This window comes from Mesoplodon mirus (assembly GCF_964341445.2).
Source record: "Mesoplodon mirus genome assembly, chromosome: 15".
NCBI lineage: Eukaryota > Metazoa > Chordata > Mammalia > Artiodactyla > Ziphiidae > Mesoplodon > Mesoplodon mirus.
The window spans coordinates 14,756,779-14,773,391 of NC_138991.1; the positions used below are offsets into that span (position 1 = coordinate 14,756,779).

The 16,613-nt window shown below is 43.2% G+C and overlaps 1 protein-coding gene across 3 annotated transcripts in view; it reads left to right on the forward strand.

Annotated features, from left to right (window-relative positions):
* NCOA5 (nuclear receptor coactivator 5) overlaps positions 1 to 16,613 on the forward strand; it is a 30,372-nt gene that overhangs the window by 11,328 nt on the left and 2,431 nt on the right. For 2 of the 3 annotated variants that reach the window (XM_082645383.1, XM_082645384.1), the window contains 6 exons: positions 333 to 399; positions 9,043 to 9,372; positions 10,917 to 11,053; positions 12,571 to 12,697; positions 14,561 to 14,760; positions 16,109 to 16,429. In XM_082645383.1, coding sequence (XP_082501509.1) covers positions 333 to 399; positions 9,043 to 9,372; positions 10,917 to 11,053; positions 12,571 to 12,697; positions 14,561 to 14,760; positions 16,109 to 16,429 — 1,182 coding nt within the window. Of the gene's footprint in view, positions 1 to 332; positions 400 to 9,042; positions 9,373 to 10,916; positions 11,054 to 12,570; positions 12,698 to 14,560; positions 14,761 to 16,108; positions 16,453 to 16,613 lie in introns of all 3 variants that reach the window. The other variant, XM_082645385.1, reaches the window with a different exon arrangement.

Below are 16,613 nucleotides of genomic sequence, written 5' to 3' on the forward strand. Positions count from 1 at the left end.
GTTCTCCGAGAGTTTAGAAGACAACCTTTTCCCCTTTCAGAGGGGGCAGTTGTTAGGTTTAGGCTTGGCATCGTGTTAAAGCATTGACACAATCAGTTTTACACAAATTATGTGTTAGCTAGAAAACTGAGGGACATTCCCTACGAAGCCATGACAATGTACTGCCGTAACTTAATAAAAATTGCCCAAGTGACTGTGCGTCTGCTGAATGGATTTTCTTACACCATCTGGTTGTCATTGTAGTTTTTTTGTTGTTGCTTTCATTTGAAATGTGCTGATGATCTTGTTTTTATTCCGTAGCATTGAACAGATGGGTTGATTATTCTTTTCAGATATTAATAAGGCAGCGGAAAGAAGAAATATGAATACGGCTCCATCAAGACCCAGCCCCACACGAAGGTAAAGTACCCTGAAGCAGTGAGTTACCTTGGGAGAGTTGGGCTCTGGGGAGTTAAGCCCAACTTCGTACATCAAGGGTCTTTTCTTCCCCCCAACAAATCAGAAACGCTCAAGCAAACAATAAGAACATGAACCTTGTGTGAAGGGCCTTGCTGCTTTTTTAAAACTTACATCAGGAGATGCAGAGGAAGCTTTGTGTTTTCCGTGACAAACCCAGCAAGTTCAGCTTGCAACATAAGTTGCAGGCGATTGGAAGAGGATAAACCTCTGTCTGTCCCCAGCTCCCGTGTCAATGGGAGCCTCCACAGCAGGAGGAGAGCCCGAGGGTCGTTGGTGTGTGCTGCGCTGCACTGCAGTAGGCAGCAGAGATTCAACTCTTCATTCCAAATGGCTGCTGGTCCAGACGTTAACCCAGGTTTACAGAAAGTGCTGCTTGAGAGATTGCTACTGTGCCTGTGCTGCAGATCCCCTGTGTGCTCGCATGCTTGGGTTACCTATCGATGGGGAAATAAAAAGGGCAAAAACACCCCACCTCTCAGAAGTCTCCCTTTTTCTTAGCTTTCCTGGAAATAAAAGGCATTTCCCCAGATGTTCTTCCACTATTTACAAAAGAGATGGTCCTGTTGTGTATCCTCAAGATGTGCATTAAATTGGTCCCTTCTCTTAAAGAAGAGCCTTATTAACGTTGCCATTTATACCAAAGATGAGAATATTGTATTCAAACTGTCTGGCTCCGTAAACAGCACACAAGTGGGTGTAGTGTGTGCGGTTTTGTGTGGAATGCAGACATGTATATCTCATATCTGGTGTCTCTTCATGGCCCAAGTGGATATTCAGTATGGGTTTTGCCTTTTCCCCTAAGTAAAACGCCAGTTTTCTGCAGTAAACTATGTACCTACACTATGTACCACAGGAAACTACATTCATGCGATGAACTGAACACTGCTGAGAACGATGAATCCTAGTCTGTACTGGTAGCTCCACAGGTCACTTCGGGATGTACCCAACTAGCTGGGCAGTTACACGTAACATACAGTTGTCCTGCTTTGGAACAAAAACACCTGTAGTTTGTTACCTACTTATAGGAAGGCATGGCCGCTGTGTGTTCGGTGTATATGCCCCCACTTGGATGTGAGGATATTTTCTAAGCTACCAGGATTAAATTACACGTGTCTGTTCTGCAGAGTTCAAGCAGACCCTAGAGGCAAAGTAATGCTGCTGATTTCAGTTAGATTCTTTGAGCACTCTGCCTGCACAGAGGAGTTGAGTCTGACACCACAACTATAGCTATACCACAGCCGTTAGGTGGATACCCTGGTCATCCATTGGTTTCACTGCAGAAATGAGCATATACATTGGTATTCTGTTTGTTCTCTCTTAACACCATAACGAACACCTGCAGCTTGCAGGTAAATACTGTATTGATTCATTTTGTGTGTATGTGTGACTATGCTAAAGAATATAAACGAATCCTGTAGAACTTCAGCAAATCCATATAATGTCTGCTTCCGTTGTGCTGCATCTAACCATGCTGCAGATGTTGGGCAGACCCTTCTGTGTTGCTCCTTCTTGCCCCAATAAACATGGAACACAGGTGGCTAAGAGTTTGCATCCATTGGTCAGAAATATGGGGCTCCACTGGAAGTTGTGGTTGCTAAATGACTTGAAAGGAGATATGGTGTATATCTAATTTCTAAGGAGCTCTAATGTGTGTGTTTCTGAAGTAGGTAGCTTATCAGGAGTGTGGAATTGGTCACTGTAAAACACTCCACTAGTAAAATCCTCCTCCTCTCTGTTGTCCCCATGATGCTTATGATCTCTAGGTAACATTGGTGTGTTTCCGCAGGCAAAAAAGGGGGGGTGCACATCGCAGAGTACGGAGTAGTTCCCATTTGTGCTATGGATTGAGAAGAATATTTTATGTCATTCCATTAACAATATACCTAACCAGATGCTTTTAACATTTCCAGTTGATTGTAGGTGTTCAACCTACATTGGCAATGTAGGGGAAATAACCAACTCAACAGGTTGGAATCCAATATAGCCATTTCCAGGGCAATTTATATTTTAAATTGCATTAAATTTAAAAGATTAATTTCATCCCAACCTAAAATGCCACTCCATAATTTCATCTGTAGTAGAAGAAATATTTTTATGCTTTTTTCCTTCTTTTAATACTCCCCCCAAGGAAAAACATACAAACAACATTGGAGGGGGCCTTTTAAAATGTCCTCCTTACCCGATTTACAAATATAAATACACGTTACTTCTATATACCTTTTAATATATCATCTTCCTCAGAAATAAATTCTAAAATGAGGTTGTTTGGGATGTGGATAGGGCTGTGGCTTCCCGCTTTATTTACAATCAATAGAAGGGACAGCTAGGCTAATTCAAATTCCGTTAAGAATCAGTCTTCCTTGGTGATAGTCCCTAACTGGATTCCTCAACGTGTTGCTTACCATGATTAAGTTTCATATAGTCATGCTTAGTAAGGTTCGGGGAAGAGGGATGTTCCCATTTAGTAAAATCTTTTCTGGGCCCCATCTAAAAATCTAAGCAGAGTCCCAGGTTTTTTTACATTTAATAAAAATAAAAATTTTCAAACCTTAAAGCCAGATTAATTGAACATTGTATTCAGAATAGAACACTAACATTTTGATCATTGCCCTGATCACGTATTATCTCTTAAGATACACCAATAGGGTAGAAATAAAATACAGTAAGTAGGCAAAGTGTGTGGTTAGTCTGGAAGGGGCTAATCATTTCTCTGAGGGTGAATACTGGATAGCACTGTCTTTTTGGGTGCATGCTTCCAGTCAGAACCTTGAGATAATTCCAAGCGAACCAGTATGTTGACAACAATCCAACTGCCTTCATTTGGCAACCCTAATCATTTTATGTGCCCCCAGGCATAGGGAGTGCATTATTCACAGGAAAAAAACCCACTACCTATAGCAAACATTTCCCTTAAGTTGTAACTCTGTGTCTTCAGTGTTGCTACTTTTATTAAGAGACTTGTTTTTAAGCATGTTGGCAGGACCTTTGTAACATCGTGTTTTGCTGGACTTTAACCTTGAGTGTCAAAACACCTCAGTATCTTTGGGGATTTTCACAGGATTATCACCGCTTCAAATGTCTCTGTAAGCCACGGTTCTGCTGGCTTTGCTCTCCGTTCAGTAATATGCCTCCCTAATGACTCCAGCTGTCAGAATGTGGTTCTGACAATACTGGCCCAGCCAAGCACAGAATTCTGCATCAGGGATCCCTGCTCTGGATCAGATTGCAGCCTGAATTCTCATCATTTAATCCTTGGACCGCTTCATTGGACTCCACTGTATGCACTGAGTACATTGCATAGTTACCATGCAGCTTGTCTGGCATTGGTGCTAGGCCTCAGTCCTTACCTTCCTCAGAGACTGGACCATGATTCTAGTCGTTCCTCAGTTCTCAGTTTTCATCTTCAGCTCAACACTTCGGCAATCCAGGTCTGGAACATATCCTTATGCAGACGTGGCCTCCAAGTGGTACTCTGCATTTCCTAAACCTTCCTGCATGACCTGAAAAAAAGCAAATCGAATTAACTTGTCTACATCAAGAACGCTGCAGAGAATTTCCCTATGTATTCGTGAAGGATGTTAGGCCTGGTGCCTCTTTGGTGAAAATTATCAAGGATTGGTTCATCAAAAATAGCCTAGTCATCATCAACTATATTTCAGTTCTTTAAAAAAGAAAAGAAATAAACTAACTGTAGACAAGTTTCTTATGAAGCCCGAGGTGATTTCTGTGTATCCACAGTGTTAATTCCTTTGATAACTGCTTGCTCCTTGGGTATGAGACAGCCCTAGCTCCAGGTGGGCTTCACAATTAAAGATTGCAGGCTGTGATTACCTCTGCACTAACGCTTAAAGAAGAGCTGTCAGTTCTCAGCAAGTGCCACCTCTCTCTACCAACAGAAGAGTCATATTTGTGTTTGAGAAAATCATCAGTGTGCTTCCTAGGGAGAAGCATGGGCACTTACAAAATTTGGATTTGTAATGTGTGATCTCTCATTGCACCCCATTGTCCTACCTGCACCTAATGGCAAAATTCTGTACAAGTCTGTTGTCTCTGTTTCTAGCAGCATGGAGCGCATGGTGGGGGATCAACATCACACAGCAGCCGGCCATTTAGAGAAAGGTATTTGTGGACAGTATCTGTGACAGAACAATGAAGAGCTGATGAAGGAATTTTTTTCAGGAGCAAAAAAAAAAAAAAAAAAGCTGGCCTCCCAAGGAAAATATTACTGTGAACAGAAAGAAAAAAAGGAAATACTGACAAAGAATAGGACAGAGGCCTCCCTCCCTAACCTTCTGTACAGCCAAGGCCAAAGAACACCATCCTGGGCTCGAGGTCTCAGTCTCTAGACCAAGAGAAGCTCAAAGTCCATCAGTTGTCCAAGATAATCATCTTATCAGTAAGCTGTCAAATGCCTGATGCTCTGCATACCCCTGTCATCCCCAGGAAGAGAAGCACTTCTACCAGAAGCACCTCACAGCCATGGTTTTTCCCTTCACCCATCCCTCCTTACCTCTCAGATGTTTCCAAATGGTGTGACTTTATTTCTCTCAAGGCAAAGAGTATTTGGCCTTTTCCCCCCTCCTGCTGAATAGCTGCGGAATTTGCCACAGAACTTTAGTGGTTTTTATCATTTGCCTTCAGTTTGTGGACTCTGGTTCTGACGTTTCTTTAACTACTGTTCAGTTTCTGTTTAGCCTCTAGTGACCTAGTGGTACCTGAGGGTACACCGCATTGGTCTCCAGGTAAACACCTCTGGTACCGTGGGATGGCACAGTGAACTGTCTTCTCCAGAAACGTACTTCCAACCCACTGGTGATCTGGGGTCAAGCACCTCATTCAGCAGGCTTCATCCTCGCGGCACTCTGAATCCTGCACACTGTACCACCTTTCTGTGACCCGGTTCTTGCTTTGAGAAAGATGTCGGGGCCAGAAGCAGGAGCCCTTTTGTTCTGGGGAGTTCTTTGTTTGGGTTCTAAAGTGACCGTAAAAGGTTTTTTGTTTTTGTCTCCAGAAGAGCAGCAGTCTGCCATACTGCTCATCTTTTGGAGAAAGGAAAAAAGCTTTGCCTTTTCATTTTAGAGAATTACTATCTTCTCTGTCCCTGCTTCTCCTGCTCCTTTGGTTCCTCCCCATGTGAATATCGTCTCTTCTCCATTTTTACCCAGAAGGTAATTGAGGGGAAATTTGTAGTTTTGTTGCACACAGACTTTAGATTCATTGAGGGGAGGAGAGTGCTTGTCTTCTCAGACTAGAAGCACGAACCCAGATTTTGGGAATCTAGGGTGTTATGGTCAACCTCCAGGGATAAACTCTTGACAGGTGAGTAAGGTATTTCAGTGGATTCAAAAGAATGAGCACCAAATATGGCATTTATAATTATCCTAAGTCTGTGAAAAACATACTCTGACATGGTGTTCTTATCCCTGTCCCCACCCCTGTTTTCACGAGCCCACGGCTTTATGTGTGGTCTGTGGTCTGTCAGGTTCATGATCCCTTTCAGCCTTCATTGCCAGAGAACACTTGAAATCTGATTCCACCTTTAATAACTGTTTCTAACTGCTCCCCAAGGCAGGTTTATCTGCTGATCATTAATCCAGAAATACTTTACAGTTGTCCCTTCCCATTAGATCCTGGGGATTTGCCCATATTATACACTAGATCAGATGTTACACGTGTTAGGCGGATTTATGTGACATAATAAAAGTTGAAGTAAGAATCTTGGTTAGTCTGCACTTTATTTTAATAGGAAAAATGTTTAGCTGTCCTCATTTAAATTCTCTAGTCTCCCATATGTTTGCTCCCACAAATCAGGAGTACTTGTGAGCCTTAAAACATATGACAAGGACTTTTCACAGAAGCAGAATTGGCATTTAAATTGTTTTTGCTGTGACCATGCGGATGAAGTGAAATTGAGGTTTTCTTCCAAGCTGAGGGCATCATGATGAATGCCCATATGTGTAGTCATGGTAGATGACAAAACTATGAAAAAACATGATGCCTGCTCTTGAGAGGCTTACATTTTAGTTGAACAATTCAATTCATTAAACATTTACTGAACTCTTTTCTGTGTCCTATGGATACAAAGCGTTCGGAAGAGCTTACTGTTTGGTAGGGAAGCAATGTAAACAAATAACTACAGAACAGTATGATAAGTGCAGCAGTAGAAATATGTGTGCAGAGCAAGACCCATTTAACATATTCATGGAGCGTTTGCTACATGCCAGACAATATAAACCTATGAGGTGGCTTTATCATGGAGAATGAAACTGACAGTCCTTGTCCTCATGGACTAAGAGTCTAGTAGGGCAAACAGACATTAAACAAGTAAATTGATAGTGACGTCAAATAAACAAGTAAATTGATATGTGACGTCAAATTTTGATAAATGAGTGAAAACAAAGTGCTATGAGAGGAAGTGGCCAGGATTTAGGGACAGAAGATAAACTTTTAAACTAACAGAATCAGGGAGTAAGGGATACTTAAGCCTGAGACCTGGAAAATGAGTATGGATTCGTTCCTGCTACTCAAGTAGAAGCATCAGGAAAAACCTTGACTAGTTATAGCTGAAAGGTCAGTATGGTTAAGAAAGTGGTGAACTAGGGAGAAGGTGAGACTAGGTTGGAGAAGACAGGAGCCAAGGCCAGGGAGAATCTTACTAGCCTCAGTAGAGATTTTAGACTGAATTCGAAATACTGTGGGAAACCAGTGAAGGGTTTTATGTATGTAAAAGATCACTTTAGAGTAATCTGGAGAAAGATTGGGAAACAGGCAAGAGGAGAGGTGAGGAGACTACTTTAGAAGGCTCTTGCTGTGGTTTTGGGGAGAGATGGTTTGGGATTGGCCTTCAGTGGTACCTTATAGAGGTAAAGAAACGGGCAGAATGGATATCAATTTCAGAGAAAGTTAACAGAATTTGGAAATGTGATTGGAAGAGTGGATGCGACTTTAAGGAAAGGATGACATCCAGTTTCCTGGCTTGAGCAACTGAGTAGGTAGATGAGATGGAAAAGAATGGAGGAGGAGCATATTTGTTGGAAAAGATCAAGAGTTCAGGGCAGGTTTTACGGAGGAGGTAATCCTTAAAGTGGGTCACACAAGAAGACGTTGTAAAAAGGTAAACCAGATCAAGATAAGTAATAGAAATAGTGCTCGAAGAGTTTAGCAGGAGAGATCAGCGATTACTAGAGATTAGAGATTTCTTGGAATACATGGGACATGAACTTGCCTTTGAGGATTGGGTGATACCTGAATTAGTGCAGGAAGAGCATTCCATGTTGAAAAGCCGTATGAACAGAAATACTGAGATGCATAGTGTGAGTTAAGTCATAAGAACAGCTTAAGTAGAACTAAGGAGGTTGGATCAGGAAATGGGGGAGAAATAATAAGTGCAAAGGGGCCAGATCTGTTAGGGAAGGGTGCCCAGAAGCGTGATAGCCAAGCTGCAGTTGGTAACAGGTGGAAATTCAGATGATTAATCTGGTATTTGCTGAATGAATTGAAATCTGGAAGATTGGGTTTTGATTTTGTTTTTTGGAAACTCTTGGTGGTGCCAGCATAGAAATAAGAGTTTGGATTGAACTTGGGAATCCAATGAGAATGAACAAGAAAAACAAACAGGATTCAAGTGACTTAATGGGGATAGAGAAGAAAAATCAGTTAACTTTCAAGAACTTAAACCATGGTAAATGGGAAAATGATTTTAGGCAGAAATGAAAAAGTCAGTCTGGGCCTGATTGGGTTGAATAAGAAGTTGGGGATGAGTTCCCAGTTGGGTGGAATGTCTCATGAGGAATATTGAAGCAGATGAGGCCAAACATACCTGTGACTTCAAACACTTTTTTTTCTTGTTGTTTTTTTTCTTAAACAAAAAAACACCATGGCAAAAAGGAACCAGGTTCTACATAAACCTGAGACTGAGAGAGACCACTTCTCAATAAGTATGTTAAGAAGGTACCTGACTGTATGTCTCATATTGTACTTCTTTCTTTTTTCCCCTTAATTTGATTAATCCTGCTAGATGTTTTAAGTGACGTTTTCTGTACTTTCAGGATAACGCCTTTGATCACCGTTACTTTGTATGAGATGGTGCCATTTGCTCATTTTTTCTTCCTGAGTCTTGCCCCTTATTATCACACACACACACACACACACACACACACACACACACGCACGCAACGTTCCACCCCTTTTAAAGTCTCTTTCGAACAAGTCTGATGGGAGGAAATAGGTTCTGGGGGAGGACACTTTGACTTTGAAAACCTGTTGAGATAGAGATGATAGTTTGACATGTATACAGAATACTGGATTACCCCCTGAAGCTTGATAAACACTGATCCCAGTCAGAACCTTTGACTCTGGATCATACATTCTTCCCTCAATATCCTAATCTTTTGAGATTCTAGAACCTACCAGTCTTTATTTGCTGACCAGATGGTAACTATCCTTAAAATTTTAATCATGTTCTCACTGACTGCCGTATTTTAGAGAAAAATGCTTGGCGGGTGGGGGCTTCCTCCAGTAAAGAGCTGAAAGGTTGGCTCCTTCAATTTCTTTGTCTTAGCATCTTCTTGCTACCTCCCACAGGGATCCATATGGCTTTGGAGACAGCCGAGATACAAGACGCGATCGATCCCCCATTCGAGGAAGTCCAAGAAGAGAGCCCAGGGATGGCAGAAATGGCCGGGATGCTCGAGATAGCAGAGACATGCGAGACCCCCGAGATTTGCGGGACCACAGAGAGAGCAGAGACATTCGGGATCACAGAGACAGCAGAAGTATGCGTGATGCTCGGGACATGAGGGATCCTAGAGACTTTCGTGACCTAAGAGACTCTAGGGATTTTCGAGATCACCGGGACCCCATGTACGACAACAGATACAGAGATATGAGAGACTCCCGAGATCCCATGTACAGGTACCTGTACAGCTGTTCTGCTTGGTTTTTTTGTAATAGTCTTTTTTATGTGTGTTCTGCTGAGCTAATGGAAAGCTCTGTATAGCAGTGACTTTATCAGCCCTATATTTCCAATGTCTATCAAATGGTAGATGTGCTGCTTAATAAATATTTGGTGAATGTGTGAATGACGATGAACTATGCTTAGTGAATGAATCTGGGTCTCTCCCTGTGGCCTCTGAAAGGCAACATCATGCAAATGGAAAAAAAGATGGAGTACAAATTGTTTTGGCCATGCAAAACCGCAGGGAAGATGCACAAATGGCCAATAAATACGTGAAAAGATGCTTGACATACTTAGTTATCAGAGAAATGCAAATTAAAGCCACGATGAGATACCACTTCATACCTACTAGGATGGCTATAATAATTTTTTTTTTTTTTTTTTTTTTTGCGGTACGCGGACCTCTCACCACCGTGGCCTCTCCCGTTGTGGAGCACAGGCTCCGGACGCGCAGGCCCAGCGGCCATGGCTCACGGGCCCAGCCGCTCCGCGGCATGTGGGATCTTCCCAAACCGGGGCACGAACCCGCGTCCCCTGCATCAGCAGGCGGACTCTCAACCACTGCGCCACCAGGGAAGCCCAATAATTTATTTTTAAAAAAAGTGTTGGCAAGGTGTGGAGAAACTGGAATCCTCATACATTGCTGGTGGGAATGTAAAGTAGTATGGCCACTGTGAAAAAGTTTGGCGGTTCCTCAAAAAGTTAAATATAGTAGAATTAATGATCCATCAGTTCCACTCCTGAATATATATCCAAAAGAATTGAAAAGAGGAACTCACACAGATGAATGTGAATGTACATAGCAACACTATTCACAGTAGCCAGAAGGTAGACACAATTCAAATGTCCATCAGTAGACGGATAAAAAAATGTGATATATCCATAAAACAATATTATTCAGCCATAAAAAGAAAGGTAATTCTGACACCTGCTACAACCTTGATGGTCCTTGAAAACATTATGCTACGTGAAATAAGCCAGACAGACACAAAAGACAAATACATGTTTTCACTTATATGAAGTATTTAGAAAAGGCAAATTCATAGAGACAAAGTAACAGCAAAGGGGTTTGAGTTTCTGTTCGGGGTGATGAAAAATTATTTATGTGGATTTTTTTGATTTTTTTGTTTTGGTTTTTAACCACAATTTTTCAAAAGCACAGGGAAGGAGGCTTGGGGTGGGGGCATGGAATGGTTCCTCAAAACTAATATCAATAATTACTACCAGTTATTTTGTATTTACTTTAGGCCAGGGAGCTTACTTTATGCTGAGAGCTTTCTGTACATCCTCCCAGTCATTTTGGAAGGTAGGTTAACTCAGTCCCAACCACAGAGCTGATAAGCAGTGAGTCCCAGATACTAATTTCGTTTGTCTGGTCTCAAAGTCCTATGCCTTACTGTGCTTTACTTCCTCACAGATAGCTGGGTCTTGAAGAATTCTCTGTATTTGATTTTTTCAGGATAAGACTTTTAACTTTGCGCACATTTCTTTAACTTTTCAGGAGAGAAGGCTCTTACGACCGATACCTGCGAATGGATGACTATTGCAGGAGGAAGGATGACTCTTACTTTGATCGTTACAGAGATAGCTTTGATGGACGAGGCCCTCCAGGCCCAGAAAGTCAGTCTCGTGCAAAAGGTAAAGTAGCAGAAACAGCACTTAGCACTGGTAGGACACTTTACAAAAGAAAGAGGAAGCTAATAACCAACTGGGAAGGGGCTAATGACTTGGCTGAGCAATTCACAAAAAGAAGAAATACAAATATCCTATTCATGTGTAGAGAACATTCAGCTTGAAAATCATTTTTAAAATGCGAAGTAGTACCATCATCTGGTTTAGTCATCTAACAAGAAGAAATAAATACGAAATTCCAGCAGTAAGAAAAAAAATGAACAAAAGATGGGAGCAGAAGAGATGGTTTGCTTTTTTTTTGCTCATTGACCAAGTAACTAAAACTGTTCGCATTACCTGTGTAGTACGTGGGGTCTTTTGTTTTATTTATAATTTTTACCTAACAGCATCTACTTTCTAGGTAAAGACAAACTTTTTTTTTAATAAAACCTTGATTTTCTCAATATATTCAATAAATCTAAAGATTTCTAGATTGTTTTACACCTGGTCAAGTTAGGAACCTCTTTTTTTCTTTCTTTTTTTCTTTCTCTCTCTCTCTCTCTCTCTCTCTCTCTCTCTCTCTCGCTCTCTCGCTCTCTCGCTCTCTTGCTGCGTTGGGTCTTCGTTGCTGCTCTCGGGCTTTCTCTAGTTGCGGCGAGCAGGGGTCACTCTTCGTTGTGGTGCGTGGGCTTCTCACTGCCGTGGCTTCTCTTGTTGCAGACCACGGGCTCCAGGCCCACGGACCTCAGCAGTGGTGGCATGTGGGCTAGTAGTTGTGGCTCGTGGGCTCTAGAGCACAGACTCAGTAGCTTTGGCTCACGGGCTTAGCTGATCCGCGGCATGTGGGATCCTCCTGAACCAGGGCCCGAACCCGCATCTCCTGCATTGGTAGGCGGACTCGTAACCACTGTGCCACCAGGGAAGCCCAAGAACCTCATTTTTAATTTGTTACAAAGCTTACACTTTACTGCCTGATTTTGTTTGTTTGTTTGGGGGGGTGTTGTGTGTGTTTGTTTACTGCCTGATTTTTTTTTAAACAAATTACAATTACCTGTCAATAGGGGACTTAAATAGTTGTCCCAAAAATGAAAATTAGAATAATAATGAAATACCATCTTTTACCTATCAAGTTGGAAGGAGGATTTTTTGGTTTGGTTTTTGTTTTGTTTTGTTTTTTTGATGACAGTACTCAATGTTGACTAAGATGTGGAGAAATAGCCCTAGGTGCTGCACCCCTGTGAAGGGATAAATTAGTAACAGCCTTTCTAGAGGGCATTTTGGCAGCATGTATGAGATTAAAACAACCATGCCATTTAATCCAATCATTCCATTTCAATGAATTTATAATAGTAAAAAACAATAATAAGGGTTATTTTTAGGAGGTAGTCTGGAGGATTAATTCAGAGAAGTGTGTGTGTGTGTGTGTGTGTGTGTGTGTTATGACCTTTGCCTACAAGTAGTTCAGGATTGAAAATAAGGCCTGTGACTTATTTTTATAGAAAGGCGTGGTCCATGTTTCAGTTTTCTCTGGTGTCATCCTGCAGAGCGTTTGAAACGTGAGGAACGGCGTAGAGAAGAGCTTTATCGTCAGTATTTTGAGGAAATCCAGAGACGCTTTGATGCTGAGAGGCCTGTTGATTGTTCTGTGATTGTGGTCAACAAGCAGACTAAGTAAGAACCCTTTGGATATTTTTCCTGAGTGAGGAGAAGGATCAGAAGAGAAATTCAGGTTCATTGGCAGCTGTACCCACTTAACTCGGGCTGTGTACTCTGGCATTGTTATACTGTGTTAACCAGGGTTCTTTCACTTGTAGGTGACAGAAGACCCATTGCAGACTGACTTAGGCCCAAAGGGAAATTTTTAGTTTGCTTGACTGGGAAGTTCAGGCATGGCCACATACAGGGTCACACTGTCATAAAGACTTGGTCTCTCTATTGCCATCACTCTCAGACAGGCTTTCTACTCAAAAAGGCAGAACAGCGCTGGCTCTAGACATGTATCTTCTTAGCTCAGCAAACCAGTGGAAAGAGAGCTGCTCTTTCCCATTGCTTCCACCTGAAGTCCTCAACTTGTTTCTCATTGGATTGCCCAGGCTTACATTCCCATCCCTGGACTATCACTCTGACCAGCAGTGCTGGGATGCCCTGATTGGCCAGGGCTAGGTCATGTGCCCACCCCTAGAGCTAAAAGTGGGATTAGCCCTGTGGAACCATGTGGACTGAGTGGGAAAGAGGTGCCTTCCCGAGGAAAATCAAAGAGGGGAATATATGCTGGTCAGGCAAAGCAATAAACATCCCCTTTGTGAGACAACACCGAATCCCCAGTACTTTGGAAGGCATACGTCTCTGCATTTGTCAGCCAAGAGCCAGGCATTCTTTGTGAAGTGCCGTGGCCTTGCAGAGCTGTTAGGTGACCGTGCTAGCCAAGCGAGCGTTCATAGCAGTATTTTACTCTACCTCTGTTTCACATTCTTCCCTTGAAGAAGCAGAGCAGAGGTGTAGGAGGGAGTACATAGCAGCTTGCAAGTTTGAGAGGAGCTATGTTCCCTTTCCCCAAGTGGTTAGTAAATAACTTCATGTATTTTCTAGCAGTTTGGGGTTAAAGAGCTAATTTCAAGGCAGAGACTAGGGAGATAGGTGTTGAGACACCAAGCAGCAGGCAGCATTCACAGGCTCTGGGCTGCCTTGTTTAGAAACAGATGCTGCTTTAACTTGCAGATGGCTTTTTTTTTGCCCCCCCCCTTTTGACTCGTGATAATGTCATTTTCTGAGCACCTACTCCGTACTACTACATGCTATGCACTTAAATTTTTTTAGTCTTCACAGTAATCCTGTTTCATGTGTATTCACTCATCAGATTTTTTCTGCGTGTGACAGGTGCTAGGTCCTGGAGCTGTAATGCCAATAAGCAAACACACATGGCCCCTTCCTCTTATGGAGCTTATACCCTAGTTGGACAAATGACAGAAATAAATGTATTGGTGATGTGTCTTATAAGAAATATATCAAGGATCTGATTTAGATTGAAGAGAAAGTCAAGGAAGTGATATATGAGCTGAGCCATATTAATCCTGTCTGACTGGTAAAGAAACTGAGGTTTGTAAGAGGTAAAGGGACTTGCTTAAAGCTTCAGCTTTGCAAGTAAATGTTAGTGGTAGGATCCAAGCCTGTCTTTCTAGCGTTTAAAACCCATGCTTTTCCCACTATGTTGTGCAGCCTCTACAAAGACGGACATGTGTTACAAGTCTTAAGCATCAGGATGGTGTTCAGGAATGACCATCAGACTAGAGAATCAAGAGAAGGACCTGGGTACTAAATACTGTGCTATTGGCAATTTTATGTGTAACCATTCTGAGCCAATATAGAGAAGGAATTGGTCTAGATTTTTGGAGCCTGAAGAGGGCGCTAGGGAGACACTGGTAGAGCTAGGATTTGAAGTCTTCATAGGAGCTCACACAGCTAGTTGAGGTGCCACAGTGTGCAGATTGGGAGTTGGTCAGGGAGTACTCCCCTGGATCCTGTTTGTTTCTACAGAGATTATGCTGAATCTGTGGGGCGGAAGGTTCGAGACCTAGGCATGGTAGTGGACTTGATCTTCCTCAACACAGAGGTGTCACTGTCACAAGCCTTGGAGGATGTTAGCAGGGGAGGGTCTCCCTTTGCTATTGTCATCACCCAGCAACACCAGATTCACCGCTCCTGTACAGTCAACATCATGTTTGGAACCCCACAAGGTATGGAGGCCCAAGCGGGTCAGAATTTCAGAAGTAGTCACTAGTCCATTAATTTTTTTATGCCCAGCAGGTTTTAGGTAAATGTATTTCAGCTCAAATGTAGTAGGGCCCTTTTATAAGTGCACGGCAGAGATGTGCATAGTCATTTAGTCGTCTGATATTCTTTCACTGGATACAGTTCTGGGCCTGCTGTATATGACATTATATTTAGCGCTTAGGTATATACAGTGATGTGCTGGCAAATGTTTAACAACCAGTTCTGGGGTGGGGGGGCGGTGTGGTTTATAGCATTTGCTGATTTCCATGGTGTAAATACTCCCACTGTGTTCTATATCAAGCTACCAACATGAAGTCACTTCAGGGCAAGTTGGGAAGAGATGCACACAGTCTCCTCTCACCAGTGAGGGCCAGCTCCAGCGCAGCTCTGGCACGTACTACACTGAACGCAATAGAGTCCTTGCTTTCACCAGATTTTCTAATGAGGGACAAAGCATACAACAGGCAATTGGGATACTCTGTAAGTGTGCTAGAGAAGTGGGCGGAGGGGCTGTGAGAACAGGGAGGAGGCCCAGAGTAGGTTCCTTGAAGTCCTTCCCTGAAGTAGCTTTTAGTCCTTTGCTCCCAGATTGTTGAGACTCAGCCAGCTGGTTCCCTGCTCATTGCTTGCTCTCACAGCACAAACCTTTCGCTTTTCCCACCACCCTGGGGCTGTCTTTTTGTATTTGCCCCACCAGTCTTACCCATAAGGATAGAGTGTAGAAGCCTCTCCAACGGGTCATTTGTCTTTCTGAGGAACAGTCCTCAAGACGTGTGAAGACATTTATATCAAGTGCTGAGAAGTCTTCTCACAACCCTGTAAATCGTTGCCCAGGGGTGAGGAGAGGAGGTTATTTAGGGTCACAATTTGATCTTAATCCGTAACCTTTGAACTGATGAATTAAAAAAACAGCTCTATCCTTAGGAGCACAGTAGAGAGCCAGGCTTAACAGAAGGGCTTTTTGGACCCCCATGGCCTGCCTCCTGTGGTTATTCTCCACATGGTCTTCTTGAATCTGTGAGAGACTGTCATGTTTCTTTGGTTTTTACTACACGTCTTGTGATCTAAGAATTCCCCAAAGAACTAGCTCTGTACAAGGGTGTCTGTTGCCCAGCAAAGAAATCCATTCACCTATCTTCTCAACCTTCATCCCCCTCCTCTCCCAACCTCTCCACATCCCCATCCCAAGGCTTTTTGTCACTGAAATGGTTTTCTTGCTCATTTGAGGTTAGAAAGGGCTTGGTAGAGTCCAGTAGGTGGGCACTCAAATCTGTCATGGGAGAAAATAACTCTTGTCATTCCCTCCTACAGAGCATCGCAACATGCCCCAGGCAGATGCCATGGTGCTGGTGGCCAGAAATTATGAGCGCTATAAGAACGAGTGCCGGGAGAAGGAACGCGAGGAGATTGCCAGACAGGCGGCCAAGATGGCCGATGAAGCCCTCCTCCAGGAAAGAGAGCGGGGAGGCCCTGAGGAGGGACTGCGCGGGGGGCACCCTCCAGCCATCCAGAGCCTCATCAACCTGCTGGCCGACAACAGGTACCTCACTGCTGAAGAGACTGACAAGATCATCAACTACCTTCGAGAGCGGAAGGAGCGGCTGATGAGGAGCAGCGCCGACTCTCTGCCTGGTGAGCTACGTGGCAGGGCCGAGGTGAAGTTCTGACTCTGCATTTCTCTAATCCCCAGGCTCTGTTGGGAGGGTGGCAGGCCCAGGGCTCTTGGGGTGGGCAAGGGAAATGAGCACATCCCTTGGGCTCTCCCGTGGGCCAGCCATGCTGGTGTAATGATAACTTAAGACCGGGGCTCTGAGCT